At 37.6% G+C, this 20,523-nt stretch overlaps 1 protein-coding gene across 2 annotated transcripts in view; it reads right to left on the bottom strand.

The window, feature by feature from the left end:
• The window catches only part of NRG3 (neuregulin 3), a 959,110-nt gene that overhangs the window by 142,735 nt on the left and 795,852 nt on the right, over window positions 1–20,523 (bottom strand). For both annotated transcript variants that reach the window (XM_053692070.1, XM_053692069.1), the window contains exon 4: window positions 16,432–16,458. In XM_053692070.1, the coding sequence (XP_053548045.1) occupies window positions 16,432–16,458 (27 nt within the window). The remainder of the gene's footprint in view (window positions 1–16,431; window positions 16,459–20,523) is intronic.

The following is a 20,523-nucleotide window of genomic DNA, read 5'->3' as shown; positions in this document are numbered from 1 at the left end:
CCAAATTTTGTATTAGAGTAACTGTGAATATTCATATATGATGTTAAAGAGGTGTCCTTACTCTACCAATGTATGCTTTTGGTTTTCAGATTAAGTAAATATAACCATGGATCCGAGACTAAAACAAAGAGCTGTCATTAAATTTCTGACGAAAGAGAGTTGCGCACCTAAGGAAATCCATAATTGGCTGAAGAGGTGTTATAGGGACGTTAGCAATGTTAGGTGTTGGGTAAAGAAGTTTGAAGATGAAGAACCTAAAATTGCAGATAAGCCAAGGAGTGACCGTAAATTAACATCAGTCAGACTGATATATATATATATATATATATATACACACACAGAAATGCACTCACAGGAACGAACAACCTGCTCAATACCATTGTTAGCCTGTTCTATGGCGATTTACCACCTGGGTGCACCTTCTTTTAGCCCAGTAATGCACAGAGTAGAACTTTCCTGTAGTATATCAGTCTGATCCCGCCTATTACAGTCAATCCAGCGCCGAAAATACCAGGGAATTCCCCCAGACGATTGTTTCACCTGGGTGTATTTTGGGGCAACCAGACGTGGACTCCTTGCTCAGTGTGCTTAGAGGAATATGGCTACACCTCACTGATGAGGCCCAATGAAGGCCGAAACGATGGTCTGGGGTTGCTGTGTTTTTTCTTCAGAGAGGAATTGCCTGGTATTTCGGCGCTTGTGCCATGTAAACAAATCCATATCAGCAAAATATACTATGTAACAATAACACACATATTTATTAGAGCTATCTCCTCTCACAGAAATAATAACCATTATTATTTATTTATATTTGCAAAGTAAACTGATTTACATTAATAAATACAGCTATAAAATATCATTTTTAAATGTTATATTATACATACTACTTAATTAAGTGATACATATATATTTATTCAATTCTTGCTGTGCATATATATTTATATTCTTTAAACTCAAGCATATTTAATAGAGAGGTACATTTGTTATTATACCACCTAAGGATTAAGTGATAGAACAATTGCTGTTTCTTACATTCTAAAAATATACAAAGCAGATCAATAACGCTTACACCTGCCAAAAAAACGCCAGCAGAATTTAATGGTTTCATTTTAAACTGAATGTCCTTTAAATAAATATCACCCTAAAATCAAATAATTGTAAATAAATATAAAAATATACATTTTTGTATTTTCTTTTTTTTTTATTATTCTATAGTCCTGGCTCTGTGTAGTTTTATAATTTAATTTGTGGTTTAGTTTGTTGTTGAGGAATAGAATATTTGATCTGTGCAGTCAGCCTAGCAACTGTATAACAAAAGGTTAGATATTTTTGCCTTAAATTGGCACACAGGTGCCCACATCTGCAGATTAAGTTCCCCATTAGGCTGCATAAAAAATATATAAGGTAAATTTAGCAAGCCATGATTGTCATTGAACCATTACAAATACATCCTTACATTTAAGAAAGTGCAATTCCATTGCAAACTTCTACACATGTGCACATAGTATGATCTATTTTTTCAACACTTTAATATGCCATTTTTTTTAGTATTTTATACCTGTAGGACAGTCTACTTGAAAAAAACAATACGTACAGAGATCTGTAAAATTCCCATCTCACATGATAGGGAGATAGTCAGAAATGTATACAAACCAACAGAGTGATTTCAAGAAAAATTATAATAGAAAATATAGAGTAATGTTTACTATTAAAGGGACAGTCAAGTCCAAAAATACTTTCATGATTCTGATAGGGCATGTAATTTTAAACAACTTTCCAATTTACTTTTATCACCAATTCGCTTTGTTCTCTTGATATTCTTAGTTGAAAGTTAAACCAAGGAGGTTCATATGCTAATTTCTTAGACCTTGAAGGCCACCTCTAATCTGAATGCATTTTGACGTTTTTTACCTCTAGAGGGCATTGTTTCATATAAACAACATTGATCTCATGCACGTCAAGTTACCTAGAAGTGATCACTGATTGGCTAAAATGCAAGTCTGTCAAAAGAACTGAAATAAGGGGGCAGTTTGCAGAGGCTTAGATACAAGGTACTTACAGAGGTAAAACCTGTATTATTATAACTGTGTTGGTTACGAAAAACTGGGGAATGAGTAATAAAGGGATTAACTATCTTTTTAAACAACAACAATTCTGGTGTTGACTGTCCCTTTAAGTAAACTATTATGGGGGAGGCAAACCTGGCTTGCTTCTGGAACAGACAAGGCTAGCCTCGGTCATTATGTTAGTATGCACTGCATTGTTTTACAGTTATCTATTGAAACCAATTAGGAACTATATGTAGCAGCATAAGCCTTGAAAAGTCTGAAGTGTGCATTTTTTAGAGCTAAATTGGGGCAAAATAAGCAATGAAAGTATATTGCTAAATATTTTTACTATGCATAAAACATTTTATTGTAAAACCTCCAGTTAAATACTATCTCTTTAGATTACATGAAAAGTGGGCAATATAAGTAACAAGGTATATTGCTGTCCGTAATAAATTTTATTTTACAATTTCAGAGTGTTTCATGTACCTTTACCTGCTGTGGTATGAACTGTTATGGGACACTGAACCCAAATTTTGTCTTTCATGATTCAGATAGAGTGTGCAATTTTAAGCAACTTTCTAATTTACTCCTATTATCAATTTTTCTTTCGTTCTCTAGTTTTCTTTATTTGAAAAAGAAGGAATCTAAGCTATTTTTTTGGTTCAGTACCATGGAAAGCACTTGTTTATTGGTTGGTGAATTTATCCACCAATCAGCAAGAACAACACAGTGTGTTCGCCAAAAATGGGCCGGCATCTAAACTTACATTCTTGCATTTCAAATAAAGATAGCAAGAGAATGAAGAAAATTTGATAATAGGAGTAAATTAGAAAGTTGTTTAAAATTGCATGCGCTATCTGAATCACGAAAGAAAAAATTTGGGTTCAGTTTCCCTTTAGTTGTGTTCTATTTATTCTTACATTACTTGTTAATAATATAGCATAAGCAGTAGAGATGTGCATTTATTTTGTTACAAATGCAAATTCATAATGAATATACGGATATTCGTTTCCTTTTAATGAAACAAATATTCTAAAGAATGCACTAACAAATAATGAATATATACAAATGAAATTCATTAGTATAAATTTATCATTTAAATTAGCTTTTACAGGTTAATACTTACCTACAGCACTTTGGGGAGCCATGCTAATCCAACCCTTCTTAAAGGGACATTGAACCCAATTTGTTTCTTTTGTGATTCAGACAGAGCATGCAATTTTAAGCAACTTTCTGATTTACTCCTATTGTCATTTTTTTCATTCTCTAGCTTTCTTTATTTGAAAAAGAAGACATCTAAGCTATTTTTTTTTGGTTCAGGACCATGGAAAGCACTTGTTTATTGGTGGGTGAATTTATCTATCAATCAGCAAGAACAACACTTTGGGGCATATTTATCAAGGTCTGTTGGACCTGATCCGACAGTGAGGATCAGGTCCGACAGACCTCGCTGAATACGGCGAGCAATACGCTCGCCGTATTCAGCATTGCACCAGCAGCTCACAAGAGCTGCTGGTACAACGCCGCCCCCTGCAGACTCACGACCAATAGGCCGCCAGCAGGGGGGTGTCAATCAACCCAATTGTATTCGATTGGGTTGATTTCCGGTGATGTCTGTCCGCCTGCTCAGAGCAGGCGGACATGTTATGGAGCAGCGGTCTTTGTGACCGCTGCTTCATAACTGCTTTTTTCTGGCGAGCCTGCAGGCTCGCCAGAAACACGTGGCATCAAGCTCCATTCGGAGCTTGATAAATATGCCCCAGTGTGTTCACCAAAAATGGGCCGGCATCTAAACTTACATTCTTGCATTTCAAATAAAGATACCAAGAGAATGAAGAAAATTTGATAATAGGAGTAAATTAAAAAGTTGCTTAAAATTGCATGCTCTATCTGAATCATGAAAGAAAAAATTTGGGTTCGGTGTCCCTTTAGTTGTGTTCTATTTATTCTTACATTACTTGTTAATAAAATAGCATAAGCAGTAGAGATGTGCATTTATTTTGTTAAAAATGCAAATTCATAATGAGTATACGGATATTCGTTTCCTTTTAATGAAACAAATATTCTAAAGAATGCACTAACAAATTTAAAGAATAATGAATATATACACCAATCAGGTTCAGCAAGAACAACCCATGTTGTTCACCAAAAATGGGCCGGTATCTAAACTTACTTTCTTGCATTTCAAATAAAGATACAGAGAGAATGAAGAAAATGTGATAATAGGAGTAAATAAGAAAGTTGCTTCAAATTGCATGCTGTATCTGAATCACAAAAAAATGTGGGTTCAGTGTCCCTTTAACATAGCCCAGGGCTGCGCTAATAAGTGGATTAGGGCCGCGGATCCCAGAGTCTGCGTTTAATCAGGTCAGTATTTGTGCTACAGATGACAATGTGTCACCTACAGCAAAGGAACATTTACATATTTTTTAACAAGAAAAAGTGTAAATGTTAACAAATATTCATTATTCATCTCATTTTACCAAAAACAAATGTCGAATAGTGCAACAAACGAATATTCTGAGAAACTATAATTCATTCTAACTTATTCATCCAAATCAAATTATTCACTGCTGCACAGGCCTAATAAGCAGTAACAAGCTTATGAACAGAAAACCTTACTCCAATTGCCTTTTGAGATTAATAATGATTTTGGCCCCAACAAACATTTATAAAACGCAGTTATTAGTCCACCCAAACACCTATGACTGGTGAAAAAATGTTGCTTACAATATGCCAAGATTTCTCTTAGCATGTAAAGTTCCCGATAATCAAGATGAGAGTTTGTAAATGAGGCCACTTACAGAGTTCTCAATGTTACATTGTATCTACTTTTCCAAGAACCCTTAATGAACATGACTGCTGTTATAACAACTTTGAAAGCTCAGCATGGGATGGAAGTATATAGTCAGTAGATCTTGAAAACCTAAAAGTGCATAGAAAATTGTTAAGTATAATACCCTTTGTGCTTTTTTTTTTTTAGATTTAAAAGTATTATAAGATAATTAACAAAAATACAAAGTTTTTATAAGTCTACTGAAGAGCTTTGTATGCACTAATGATATCAATAAAGATATTGTAGCTCCATAAAAGTGAACACATCTCGGGAGCCAATAAGAAGAGGCATATGTGTGTAGTCATAAATCCGCAGCTAGCAATTAGTAGTGAATTACTGCTCCTCGTTATTTACAGTATATCAACATATTTGCAGTTTTGCCGATTTTTATTTATTTATCTATTTATTGAGAACTGAATAGATAATGCACACTTTAGGCCCTATTTATGAAACTGCAGCTCAGGAGCTTAAGCGTTACAGGCTCGCGTGAGTAGGCCTTAAACACAAGTTAAGTATCTGCAGTCTTAAAGGGACATGAAAACCATTTTTTTCTTTCTTTCATGATTCAGATAGAGAATACAATTTTAAAAAAAAGTTTCCAATTTACTTCCATTATCAAATTTGTGCCATTCTCATGTTATTCTTTGTTGAAGAGATATCTAGATAGGTAGCTTGCACATGTCTATGAACACTACATGACAGGAAATAGTGCTGACATCATGCTCTTGCTAATGTAAAACATTGTTGCAAAACTGCTTCCATATAGCGTGGCAGTCAAGTGAACACTCCTGAATTTACCTTCCTGCTTTTCAACAAAGGATGACAAGAAAACAAAGAAAATTGATAATAGAAGTAAATTGGAAGGTTGTTTAAAATTGTATGTTCTGTCTTAATCATGAAAACATTTTTGTGCCATTTTAAGAATGCAAGCCACTTAACCTGTACACCACCTCAAGGGTGGCATAGTTAATTCATCCCAATCCATTTGGGACGAATGACAAAACACTGCTCTCAGGCAATTGGTTGGGTAAGAGTAAGGGGGGCTGCACAATCAATTGCATGTGCAATGTTAGCTCGCCGTGATGCCAGTCTGGCGTTCGATAAAAGGGAACACATATAGATTCCAGACTTCAATTCATGAAATAAATATTTATTATCTCTTGTTTAATGCCCATACAAATGCCCCTTTTGCTTTCTCTCCCTCCTCATTTGCTCTCTCTCTTTCTCTCCCCTCTCATTGGCTCTCTCTCCCCTCTCATTTGCTCTCTCTCCTCTTATTTGCTCTCTTTCTTTCTCTCCCCTCTCATTTGCTCTCTCTCTCTCTCTCTCTCTCTCTCTCTCTCTCTCTCTCTCTGCCCCCCCCATTTTCTCTCTCTCCTCTTATTTGCTCTCTCCACTCTCAGTCTATGTGTTGTTAATTAAAAAAAAAAAATTTGAACTACAGAAAAAATAAACAAATTATCAAAAATAAAAAATATAACCTAATCTTTATGAAAATAAAAAAGCCCCCTCAAAATAAAAACACCCCCTAATCTAATGCTAAACTACCAATAGCCCTTAAAAGGGCTTTTTGTAGGGCATTGCCCTAAGTTAAACCCCCCAAAATAAATAAACACTAAAAACTTAAACTATCCATTGCCCTGAAAAGGGCATTTGTATGGTCATTGCCCTTAAAATGGCATTTAGCTCTTTTGCTGCCCATCCCTAATCTAAAAAAATAATAAATAAATTTAAAAAAAAGCTAAGTCTTCCCAAAAATTAAAAAAATAAACCTAAGTTTTAATTAAGCTAAAATTACAGAAAATAAAAAAAATCTAATATTACAGAAAATAAAAAAACAAATTACCAAAGTTTACAAAATTAAACCTAATCCCTATGAAAATAAAAAAGCCCCCCAAAATAACTCCCCCATCTAAGAATAAACTTCCAGGAGACTTCCCGTGGGAGGAGCGAAGGGAAGGCAGCAGGCTATGTGAGCTCCGTTACCTGTCTCTCAAAAACCTGAATTAGCTTGCACTTTCCCCACTCCCACACATATGCCTTGCAGGACTACTGTCTGGGGACATCACTGGGCTGTGTTTTCGGCTGACATTGAAGCGTGAGGATCAAACCAACCCCCCTAACCATGGAAGTCAGAGTAAAGGAGACCTAGCGCATAGAAGCCATCTATGATTCTGTCGCAGCTCCACGTGGAGACAGAGAAGCCTCTAGTGTCTTCCTAGGCGGCACAAACAATAACCGGAGCCTTCCATGCTTCACTATTGTTCCAGCTACATGTGGAAGCAGATGGTAAAGGCTGGGAAACCACAGCTGCTCAGCATGTTGAGAATAAAATGCTGCAGAGGGTAATATATACACCTACTTAATCGTACACACACGAATATTACCTATACGGAATACACTGGATATCTAAACCTAATATGCCATACTAGTGTTTCTGTTACATTACAAAAGAGTGGACTGACTATAACTTATTTCACTACCTTTCTTATACTGGATTTGACAGACCGCAGCTACTGAACTGGACACTAACAAGAAGGCGTGTGATAATATCTTTACAGTACTACATTGAGGCAACCACTGTAACATGGGGTCACTGTCTTACATCTCTGAATGAATGGAAAAGTATCCTAGCCACATGTATTGCCCTTGTCATTACTTATATTATATGAATGAAGTGCCCTCTTGGGGATACAAATATGATTTAACCTGAGACTGCTTGCTGAAACTCCCCCCCCTCGCCCTCAGTCCTAGTTGAAGATCTTTGGTGGGGTGTCTCTTAAACAACTGCAAATTATGAACCTACGAATCTAAGCTATCTCTTTCACTTGTGTTGCTCCTTTTATATGGCTGGATCCTGCTGAGAATCCACATCACGGTTGAACACTGGTAGTTTATTAGATTGCGTATGCAGAAGTACTACTTTTTCATAAAGCAACTGACAAAATGGCATCAAAAGGCAAGAACACTGACAGAAGAACGAAACATCAAGCAGAGGTACATTCTGCTCCTACAATAACAAGCGATCTGGAGAAATCCTTAACACAAGACACACACTCTATTGTGGCCCAAATCGCAGCTTTGTTTCTGCCTAAAATTGAACAGTTACAGATGGGAGTGGAGTCGCTCTCCACCTAATTTAAATAATTCTCTAGAAGACTCACCATGTCGAACACAGAGTATCTGAACATGAGGATTGTCACAGAGAAATGTCCTCCTCAGTGACTAATTTACAGAAACAATCTGCGTATAGTGGGGTTACCGGAGTCTGTGCAAAGTTCATCACTGCTACACTTTGCAGAAACACAGCTACCACAAATGCTCAAAATGTCAGACACCAACGCTCCATGTGTGGCAGAGAGAGCACACAGAGTGGGCTAGCCGAGATCGGAACAATCTAACAAAGAGACACCCAGACGTGTCCTAATCAAATATTTGAATTTCAAGGATAAAGTGGAGCTGCTCAGGCAGAGCTTATCGTAAAGCAGGCCCTATTACTTTCAAATGAAGGAAACTGTTGCTGTTTCAAGACTATTCATCTGAAGTCACTAGGAGGTGAAGAGAATTTTCGCCTTACTGTAAGCAACTGATTGATGGTGGAGGATCAGTGGCATTACTGTTCCCTACAGATGGCTAATGGCCCAAAGTTTTTTGACTCTCCAAAACAGCTTCAGATGTTCTTACAAGTTGAGGACAGAGACATGGACAAGTCTGCGGCACAGTTAGAGGCCGTAGATGGACACCTGTGATATCAATGGTACACCCGGCATCCAAGATGGCTCGAACCAAGAACTGGGACTAATTTAGCAAACTGCCAAAACTCATAGTGGGGACACTGAGAGAGTCATGGACACATCTCTCCTATTTGCTTCCTGGTTCCCAGATTTCCTCCTATACATAAAAGGGGAAGGGAGTTAGGCTGAGCACCAAATGAGAGTACTAGCTTCTACACTATTATGTTGTTGTTTTGATAGTTGTTGTTTTGTATGTTGTTTTTTGTTTTAACTATGTGTTTGTTTTCTCCTATCTACAGTAATGTCTCCAGGAAGTTTCTATCCTTATCCCTTGAAAGGAGCATGGAAGTTTTTTTCTGGGAAACGCAATATTATTTCAAAGAATTTGGGACCCACATCCGGACTGTACAGTGCACATGTCATCAGCAAGTATTTTGTCTGAACAAATGGTTTTATATGTACTCAGTAAATAATAGTTTGGTTGCACACAATATCACCCCCTGTGAACACAATGACTAACACAAATGTAAACATAATCACATGGAATGTGGGAGGAGTCACCTCTCCTATTAAAAGAAAGTGCATTTTGGAACTACTTAGAAATAAAGGGGTGGATATTGCTGTTCTAAAAGAAACACACCTTAACATAGAAGAACACACTAAAATGAAACAAGGTTGGGTACAAGAGGTTGTTAGTTCTTCTTTCCCAGGGAGTAGAGCTAGAGGGGTGGCAATTCTGTTCAGAAAGGGTCTGTTTTATAGAATTTTACATAAGGAACTGGATGCAGAGGGTGGCTATGTTATAATACACCTAGAACTGGGTAATGTCTCCCTGGCACTGGTAGGGGTATATGGTCCAATTAGTAGCAAGAACACCTTTTGGACGAAACTGCAGAAACAATTATTGAAATCTGCACACCTTCCTCTTATAGTCGGAGGGAACTTTAATATAGCACCTCATGTCCCCCTAGACAGATTTAAAAACCTGGCCCCTACACCAATTAAGGTATCACTTGGAGCTAACTCAAACAAAGAGACAAAAATATTAATACATTTCAAAAGGGTCTCAGACTGGTCAACATCTGGCGCTCACGTAACTCAGAGGTCAGAGACTTCACTTGTATCCCTCCCTCTAAATATATACTATCTCGAATAGACTATTTTCTGGTTTCCAGGATCTTAAATACTCATATTGTCAACATCAAAAATGACGTAGTCACTTTATCAGACCACGCCCCAATCAAACCGACTATCAATACTAAAAAAGACCCACCAAAAGAGAATAGATGGTTCTTCCCCACCTATTTATACAAAGACCCGAATTTGCTGAACTACCTAATAGGCGAATGGCACACATATCATACTATTAACATACAACATCTCCAAAATCCTTTATTATTCTGGGAGACTGCAAAGGCGGTCCTAAGAGGTGTAATTACAAACTATGTTGCTGGTATTTGTAAAAGGTCTATGGCAAAGGAGGAATTGTTATTTAAAAAATCGATAAATGCTCAAAATAAGTATCTTAAGTCCCCTAGTCTAAATACCAGGAATAACTTTAAGTAAGTCAAGCTAGCCAGAGATAATCTGTTATTGCAAAAGGCATTGAAAACTACCACTAAGATGCAGGCAAGGTTTTATCGGTTTGGGAACAAAACTGGCAGATACCTTGCACTATTAACCAGAATGGCTAGACCACCGAAAGTCATACAGGCCATACGAGAAATGAGCACAACACATACATGCACTGAGGAAATAGATAGGGTTTTTACAGAATATTACACTAATCTTTATAGTCTGCAGGAAACACGTAAAGACAAAGTAGATGCATTTTGGAATACCTTGCACCTGCCAAAACTCACAGGCGACCAACTGCACACACTTAATGATCCTATCACAGTGGTTGAAGTAAGCAGGGCCATACAGAATCTACCCTTAGGCAAAAAACCAGGCCCTGACGGTATGCCGGCAGAGTTCTATAAATTGTTGAGAACCGATATTTCAGGAACTTTAACACACATGTATAATACTATGATCACTGGACACACTAAACCCAACCAAAGATTCACTGAGGCTCATATTAGCCTTATACTAAAACCGGGAAAAGATCCATTGAAGCCAGAATCATATCGTCCGATATCCCTGCTTAACACGGACTATAAGATATTGACTAAAATATTAGCAACCAGATTAGGCTTAGTCCTGCTGTCCTTAATACACAAGGACCAAACGGGATTTATACAAGACAGATCCTCAGTTAAAAATATTGGAAAGGTACAATTAATCTTGTCATATTTCTGGAAAAACAGAAATGACCATAACTTGCGGAAGAGTTCTAAAGCATGTATGCTAGCTCTTGATGCCGAAAAGGCTTTTGATAAAGTGATATTGGAATATTTATTTCTGACCCTAGAAAAATTTGGTTTCACAGGTAACTTTCTCCAAGCTATCCAAAATTTATACCAAGACCTGGTGGCAGCAGTCATAATAAATGGGAGAATTGCCCCAGCCTTCCGATTGCATAGAGGCACGAGACAGGGGTGCCCTCTCTCTCCACTCCTGTTTGACCTGGATATAGAGCCCCTTGCCCAGGCCATTCGAGAGAAAACTCAGGGACTAAAAATAGGTACCTCGAATATGCAACAATCATTGTATGCTGTTAATATGATCCTATTCGAAATAACCCTCATGATACTTTTGGATTTGATTTTAGAATCATTACTACCGAATTCATGTATTTGGGAATTAAGTTATCACTAGACCCAAGCCTCTGGTATACTATCAACTACCCCCCTATCATCAAAAAAGTCATTAATCAAATTGAAGGCTGAAGGGGTTACCCCTTTCACTTTCTGGTCGTATAAATATGATTAAAATGATTACCTTCCCGAAGTTACTTTATATATTTCAAATGTTACCGGTTATGCTAAGGGGACAGGACCTAAAAACGCTGAACACTAAAATCTTAGATTTTGTGTGAGTGGGTAAAAAGCATCGAATAGGTTTCCAGAGATTGTCAATTTCAGTACAGCATAGAGGACTAAGCCTGCCCAACCTCATGTTTTACAACTGGGCAGCCCTTTCGAAATTTGTAATAGACTGGTTAGGCCAGAAAGACCATTTCACCTTTAAAATTCTAGAAGAAGAACAGATAAAGCCTTGTTCATTAGCAGTCCTCCCCCATCTGACATTTCAGCAACTCCAACGCCATGTGGGAGACCTACTCCCAGTGACTGAACCCTTAAGAGCCTGGAGCTCACTCTGTACGTGGCTCAAGATCCCACAGACTTGCACTAGATACTTACCTTTCCAAGGGAACCCTAATTTTATAGCGGGCCTTACTACCCAGTCTTTTTGAGTCGGGCAGCAACAAGGGCTGCAAAATATCCAACATATCCTAGATGACACAGATAATACGATTAAAAGTTTTAGAACGATACAAACCCAGTACTCTTTGCCACATACACACCACTTTGCTTATTTACAAGCAAGACAATATGTTACTAACCTCTTACAGACGGGGGATATTCTGCAAAAGATGCGTCCAATAGTACAATTAGTTTCATTGTTCACACAGGGCGTATACTCCATCTCTCCAATATATAGGCTATTACTAGAACCTACCAATGCTATGGTTGTAGAAAATATAGCTGAAAATGGGCCTCTTCTTTTGGAACACCGGTAGATTCTGGACTAATACAAAATAGTATAGCAACACTACGGAAAAGCACTCTGTCACAGGATCTAAGGGACTAACATGTCAAATTGCTGCATCAAGCCTATATTACACCCAAGATATATCAGAAATGGGTGCCACATACAGAAAACATATGTCCTAAATATCAGAAAGAAAATCCTGATTTGACCCACCTGCTATGGCGTTGTTCACGCCTGGTTAAATATTGGAACTCTATAGCCTACTGGCTTAAAATTAACTTTAACCTTGAAATGGAAATAAATAATGAGACAATACTTTTACTACACCTACCTAGAGGTTTACATAAACAGAGCAAGCTGTTAGGCACTGCCATACTACTAGCCAGGAAGTTAGTATTTAAAGCATGGAATTCCAAGAACATTCCCACAGTAGTACAACTTAAAAAATCCCTTCTTCATCAGTTGACCATTGAGTTGTATAACTCTGTAGGAGACATGTCACACAGAACACATGGCTTTATGAACAAGTGGGGAAGCTTCATACATAATCTACCACAGCAGACACAAACCCAGTTGCTATACCACATAAGGAACACAGAGTTCTTACTTAATGCTAGGCTGAAGGGGGAGTGGCTATTAAACTTTGATTAAGAATGTTTAGAAGAGTGGTGGCTGGCCCACAATTGTGGTTTTGGAACTCCCGAATAAGATACTTATATTAGGGGAGACAAATCTCAAAACTGACCAAAGGGAGATATGGTTACCCGAAGGAATATTACTGTATTGTGTTATTTTGTTGTATAGTTAATTTGTGGTAGAGTTTAATGGTTTAAGTACTAAATTATAAAAGGAATCTCAGAAGATGTTTTATTGTCTATAACTGCAGGAATGAGTAATATTTATCTATAAAGACCATTATGGATTGTAAAGGACACTCATGATTGTATGTGAATACATATTTGTCTGTAAACATCTGAGATGATAAATAAAAAGTTAAAAAAAAAAGAATAAACTGCCAGTATCCCTTAAAAGGGCTTTTTGCAGGGCATTGCCCCAAGATAAACAGCTCTTTTACAGAAAAAAGTCTAAGTCCCCCTAACAGTAACCCCTCCACCCACCAAACCCCCCAAAATAAAATAACCTAACACTAAAAAACCTAAACTACCTATTGCCCTGAAAAGGGCATTTGTTTGGGCATTGCCCATAAAAGGGCATTTAGCTCTTTTACTGCCCATCCCTAATCTAAATAAAGCAAACCCCCCAAAAAAACTTAAAAAAGCCTAAGTCTAACCCCCAGGTTGGTATTCACCGTTCCTGAAGGTCCTGTTCCAGGCGGTGAAGTGTTCTTCCAAGCGGCGACCTCTTCTTTCTTCTTCCAGGAACAATCCGGTGCGGAGCGGAGGGCGGAGCTGAAGACCAATGACCGCGGAGCTGAAGACCGGCGATCCTGGAACTGAAGACTGGTGACCCTAGAACTGAAGACCGGCGACCACGGAGCCATGGGGCGTGGAGGATCCTCTTCGTATGATAGCCGCCGTACACTGAGGTACGCAATTAAAGATGGCGTCCCTTAAATTCCTATTGGCTGATTTGATTATTCAAATTCAAATCAGCCAAAAGGATGAGAGCTACTGAAATTTAATAGGCTGTTTAAAACAGCCAATAGGATTTCAGTAGCTCTCATTCTATTGGCTGATTTGAATTTGAAGAATCGAATCAGCCAATTGGAATTCAAGGGACGCCATCTTTAATTGCGTACCTTGAATTCACTATTCAGTGTATGGCAGCAATCGTACGAGGATGATACTCCACATTCCATGGTTTCACGGTCGCCGGTCTTCAATTCCAGGGTTGCCAGTTTTCAGTTCCAGGATCGCCGGTCTTCAGTTCCAGGGTCGCCGGTCTTCAGCTCTTCGGTCATCTGTCTTCAGCTCCACTCCAGATGTTCCTGGAAGAAGAAAGAAGAGGTCGCCGCTTGAAAAAAGACTTCACCGCCTGGAACAGGACCTTCTCCACCAGACTTCAGGAACCGTGAGTACCAACCTGGGGGTTAGACTTAGGTCTTTTTAAGGTTTTTTTTTTTGGGGGGGGGGGTTTATTTAGATTAGATTTTAAGGGCAATGACCAAACAAATGCCCTTTTCAGGGCAATGGGTAGTTTAGGTTTTTTAGTGTTAGGTTATTTTATTTTGGGGGTTTGGTGGGTGGGGGAGTTTACTGTTAGGGGGACTTAAACTTTGTTTTCTGTAAAAGAGCTGTTTATCTTGGGGCAATGCCCTGCAAAAAGGGCTACTGGTAGTTTATTCTTAGAGTATGGGAATTTTTATTTTGGGGGGCTTTTTTTATTTTCATAGGGATTAGGTTTAATTTTTTAAACTTTGGTAATTTAACTTTTTTTTTGTAATGTTAGCCTTTTTTATTTTTTGTAATCTTAGCTTTTTTTTTTTGTAACTTTAGAATTTTTTAGTTTAGGTAATTTGTGTTAATTTAGGGGGTGTTAGGTTAGGGGGTGTTAGGGGGCTTAGTAATTTTTAGTTTAGGTAATTTGTGTTAATTTAGGGGGTGTTAGGTTAGGGGGTGTTAGGGAGCTTAGTAATTTAATAAGTTATTTGCGTTGTGGGTTTTGGCAGTTTAAGGGGTTAATAGGTTAATTAGGTTTATTGCAATGTGGGGTTTTTGCGGTTTAGGGGTTAATAGGGTAAATAGGTTTATTGCGATGTTGGGGTTTTGCGGTTTAGGGCTTACTAAGGTAATTGCGATGTGGGTGGTTGATGGTTAAGGGATTAAGGGCTTAATTACTTTATTATTTTGCGATGTGTGGGTTTGCGGTGTATGTGTTAATACTTTGTGTGGGAGGTTCTTTTTTTTTGTTATACTTTGCGCGGGCGTTTTTTTTTTTGTAATGCTCCATTTGCCTTTGCTGCATCACCGTGGATTCTGAAAATGGCAGGGTGGTGAATGAATCACCACCCTGCCATTTTCGTAATCCACCTGGATGTGAAATATTTTGGCTGCGCGCCCAGCCAACATTCCATTGAGGATGCATGCGCAACTGCCGATGGCGACAGACATTACAAATGCAATTATAGTATAGATTTAGTCTTTTATTATTTTATGTAATTTGGGGTTAATTTAGGGGGTGTTAGGTTAGGGGGTTTAGCAATTAAATTATGTTTATTGCAATGTGGTTTTTTTATGTTTAGGGGTTAATAGATAAATTAGGCTTATTGCGATGTGGGTGAATGGTGGATTAGGGGTTAATAATTTTATTAGGTTTATTGCGATTTGGGTTAATGGCAGATTAGGGGTTAATGTACTTTGTTAGTTATTGTGGTGGGGGTTGGCGGTTGACAGGTAGATAGATATTGCGCATGCAATGTTAGGTGTTAGTTAAGATTTTCCGCCAGTTACAGGAGTTACGGTACTTTCATACTCAGCGCAAGACTTGCTGTGCCTGCCTATGTGTGTCGAGGTGAAAATTGAGTAAAATCTCTCCATTTTCGCCGCGTAAGTCCCTGCGATGAATATGTGATACCGATTTGCAACGCGGTTCTATGTTAGCTTATGGGAGTAATATATGCAGCTTTTGCGGGCGACGCCACATATGTAATCTTGCCCTCAATATGTATAGTTCAACATATTGCCACCAATATTGTCTTCATTTTACAAATACATTTGCCAAAATGTATCACTCTTTTAAGTCAACTGAAAATGTTATTATCAAGAGACAACTACTTTTTTTTTTTAAATACCTAACTCTATGAATATTAAACAGTATTTTATTTCTGACTTTACATTGTTATTTGTCACAAGGAGAAAGCTATATTTCAGAAATTCATGCTGTTTAGCCACTAACCACTTATTTTGTGATAACATCCATTTAGGACAAAACATAATGGAGCGTCTATTTTTCTGTTGAGCAGATATTATTGAATAGAACAGTTTTATTTCATAATAAGCCCAACTTTACCCCTTCAGGAAGGATCAAGAGAAATCAACAAATTGCACCAGCATTTTACAGAGCAGTACTTTTATGCAACAATTCGATTTAATGGGGTGGCTTTTTTCAAACCTTAAGAATAAACACAACATTGAAATCTATATATCAGTCAGATGATGCATTTAAAAAAATAAGTAAGCAAATCATTTCTTACCCATAAATTCAATTCCTAAGTGATCTGCTGCATGGTGAAAAGCATGTAAAGAGAAGATAAAAATACAAAAATATCAGTTTGCATGTTAGACGTAAGTGCTATTATAATTATTAATTCGAACAGAAGCACAAATTAAAGGGACAGTAAAGTCAAAATTAAATGTTTATGATTCAGGTAGAACGTGAGATTTGAAACAACTTTCCAATGTACTTTTATGCTTAGTTCTCTTGGTGTTCTTTGTTAAAGAGTAATTCTAAGCGAGCTCAGGAACATGCACATGTCCTTAGTCATCGAGAAGTGTTTGCAACAATGTTTATAGCAATATTATACATAGTTGCAAACTCTGCTGCCATAGTGAGAAGTTTTTGTATGTATAATATTGTTATGAACATTGTTGCAAACAGTGCTTCTAAATGGCTAAGGACTCATGCACTCTCCTGAACTCACTTGGGATTACTTTGTAAGAACAGATACAGTATGTTAACTTGATTAGAGAGGTAAGTTGAAGAGTTTTTAAAAATGTTTTCCCCTATCCAGTCTATTTAAGTTTACTTTTATTTTATGGTCACTTTAATAATCACTTAAAAGGACATAGAGGACAAACTAAAACCTGATTAGATAGAGCCAGGACCGTCTTTAACACAGGGCAAAAGGGGCAGCTGCCCTGGGCCCAGTCTCTATTGAGGGGCCCAACAGACTGCTGATGTGACATGGGGAACACACACATTCAGTCCTAATACTGTCACAGTTCAAAGTACTCTGCTTATATTTTTTTAAAAAACTGTGCCAGACCGTGCCGGTGTCATGTGACATGCCAAGCTAGTGCCATGTGCTGTTTTAGATGTGCACTGTGCAGCACTGAATGCAAAGCCCTAACTCGGCATCCAGCCATTTCCCACTGCATCAGAAAAGGTCCTACTGGGGTTACCACTGTTACCAGGTAACTGCTCTGGTGGTGGGGATTGTTTCTGGGTAGGGCTGACTGTAGGCGCATGCAGCAGAAAGCTGGAGCAGCAGGCACATGAGGATTTGAGCATCTGTGCAGCTGCATACACTGCTCTCTTCAGTCTTGAGGCTGTGTGACTCATCTCACACTGTATCCATGCAGCCTTGGACAGACAGCATCCAGTCTACTGGTCCCCTTAGCCCTGCTCTTTCTGCTGTGGCCCTAAGATCAACTAACTGAAGTTTGTTAGGGGAATAGTGCTTTGTAGAAAGGTGTCAGTGGGAAGAATAAGTGAGTGCACACACGCCCCTCCCCATGCAGCATTGTCTAGTTCAGGGTGAGAGGGAACTTGTTCCTAGCAAAGAAGCGACATGTGCTGGTGTGGCTGATGTATAGCGTCATGCTGATACTTCACACATTAATGTAAGGTTTATTTTTATAGTTTTTATTTTTTCTCTGTCTCAGATTTTACAGCTTCCCATAGTAGTTCTGCTGTTCCAGTCAGTAAACTTATATTTGTCTGCACCTCCATGCTTCCTCCTTTACCTTGCTCTGCTCCTGTTGGCTGCCCTAAATCTCTTTAACCAGTTAACCTCACACCAGAATCACATTCAAATGAATATTAAATGAATCCACAGTGGAGGAATTTATATATTTATTTACTTATTAGTACTGCTTAGGTCCAGTTTCATATATTGCAATTTTTTTTTTTTTTTAAATGATTAGCCCAGCAGTGGATGATCCACCGCTGGGCTAATAATAATAAAAAAAATTGATTTAGTTGTTTTTTGGGATGTTGGGGTGGAGAGCGAAATTGCATGGGGTGGGGGGGGGGGGGCCCAAGAAAATTTTTGCCCAGGATCCAATCAATATTAAAGATGGCCCTGGATAGAGCATTTAATTAAACAAAACCCTTTCTAATTTACTTCTATTATCAATCTTACAACATCAATATTCTAATCAGAAAATACATTGTTTTGTATTTTTCCAAAGATTTTGGTCTTTTCAACTTCCACACATTTCTTCTCAGTTTGTAAGTCTTTTTTCAATGTTAAAGTTTTTGCACCAGCTTAAATCCCAATTAATAGGGACACTCAAGTCAAAATGGTTATTTATATTTTTTAATTCAGCTTTAACTTCTTTATTTTTGGATTAGCTTACTTATCAGAATAGGTTTGAGATAAATAATTAAAATCACTTGAACTGCTTTTCAATATTTTTTTTGGTAATATTTGAAATGGGAGGGAGAAAATACTTTATAATAAGTGTAAAATCTGTTTATTTTTCAGCTATGAAAATATGAAGGTTAATACCTTAAAGCAGCAGTTCCCAACCTGTTTTCTCTTCCGTACCCCTTGATTAGGCTTTTCATTTATGAGTAGCCCCTCTCTTCATTACCCCCACCCATCCTTCAAAAAAGTTGTTGATTTTTTTATTTAAACTATTTATTATTAGGGTATTATCCGGTATTAATAAACTATTTATTATCAGGGTATTGTCAGGTATTAATAAACTATTTATTATCAGGGTAAACCCATATAGTAAATAGTGTATTAATACCTGACAATTCCCTGATAATAGTTGATTAATAACTGACAATACCCTGATAATAAATAGTTTAAGGTAAGCTATACCTGAATGGCATATGACTGTACTTGTATCAACAGGATTAAAACTCAGATCTCATGTTTAGGAGGAGCCCTGCTGTGTGGTTGGCGCCCCTGGCAGCTTCCTGGTTGCCCCTAAACACGGCCCGGGGGGGGGGTCAAAATGTAAAGATCATAAAAATAAATATTTAAATTTGTGAGGTCAGATTGATATTAACCACCCAGCCACTATGGATGTTTTTAGTTGGAAGTGAAGCAATCTGAATCAAGCAAGCACTAACGGCAGGCAGTACTTTAATTACCGGCAGTGACTATAACTTATTTGGGGATGCAGTCCCGCCTCACCTGTGTGAGTCGCAAACTCCACAGCTCTACCACACTTGTCCACGCAACTATGCTGCTGCAGTGCCGCTTCTAACTGCGCACTCGCAGTCAAAATGTTGTGCACGGGGGTGGACCAGGAGCCTAAGCTTTCTTGTGACACAGGGTGATCATTAATATGTGGACCAGAGAAATCCACACCCGGTCCACATATTTCAGGTGCAGGGGCTCCCATCTGCCTATATGCCAGGCCAGGACTTCACTTGTCGCTTTCCGGCTGAGTGCTCCTTCCTTCCACATTTCTACGATGGTTATTAGTTGATGACTCATTGAGAGTGCTCCCCCTGCATCTTCCACCATTACCAATAATATTTTCATTTACTCCCAACAGGGGGATTTTTTTTTCATGATTCAGATAGAGCATGCAATTTGAAGTAACTTTCTAATTTACTCTTTTTATCAATTTTCTTTTGTTCTCTTGGTATCTTTATTTGAAATGCAGGAATGTAAGCTTAGGAGCGGACCATTTTTGGTTTAGCACCTGGGTAGCACTTGCTGATTGGTGTCTTTTTCAAATAAAGATACTAAGAGAACAAAGAAAAATTGATAATAGGAGTGAATAAGAAAGTTGCTTAAAATTGCATGCTGTATCAGAATTATGAAAGAAAAAATGTTGGGTGTTATATCCCTTTAACAGTTGAACAGAATATTTAACATAAAATATTTATTTGAAAGAGTTTACTATTGATATGTCACTGTTGGAATGGAAACATATATAGCAGCCCAAACACTGCAAGATTAATAGGACCTTTAATTATCTATTTATTTTCATTTAAATAGAGTATTTTTTTAATATATGATTGTTTTCTTTTTATATATATATATATTTTTTGCATAACTGATTATATAGAAATCTGAAGACATACAAGTCAAAACTATATAGACTGACTTTTTGAATTTAGTGGGGGCTTGTTAATACTGCCATTACATTATTATAATTTGTACGTTTTACCATAAATTAATAGCTTAATGACAATTTTAAACTGTAATTTAATAATCCGAATGTTACATTGTTTTTCTTGTCTTTTTTTTTTTTTTAAACTACCCAGCCATGCTATCAAGTGAGCAGCATTTCATCTATTTCAATAAGATATCTGAAGTCTAAAGTCATCTAAAATTAAAATCCTTAGCCGTTAATTGTTTCATTTCATCATCTCA

This window comes from Bombina bombina, chromosome 9 (genome assembly GCF_027579735.1).
Source record: "Bombina bombina isolate aBomBom1 chromosome 9, aBomBom1.pri, whole genome shotgun sequence".
NCBI lineage: Eukaryota > Metazoa > Chordata > Amphibia > Anura > Bombinatoridae > Bombina > Bombina bombina.
This window is presented reverse-complemented; position numbering and strand designations above follow the sequence as displayed.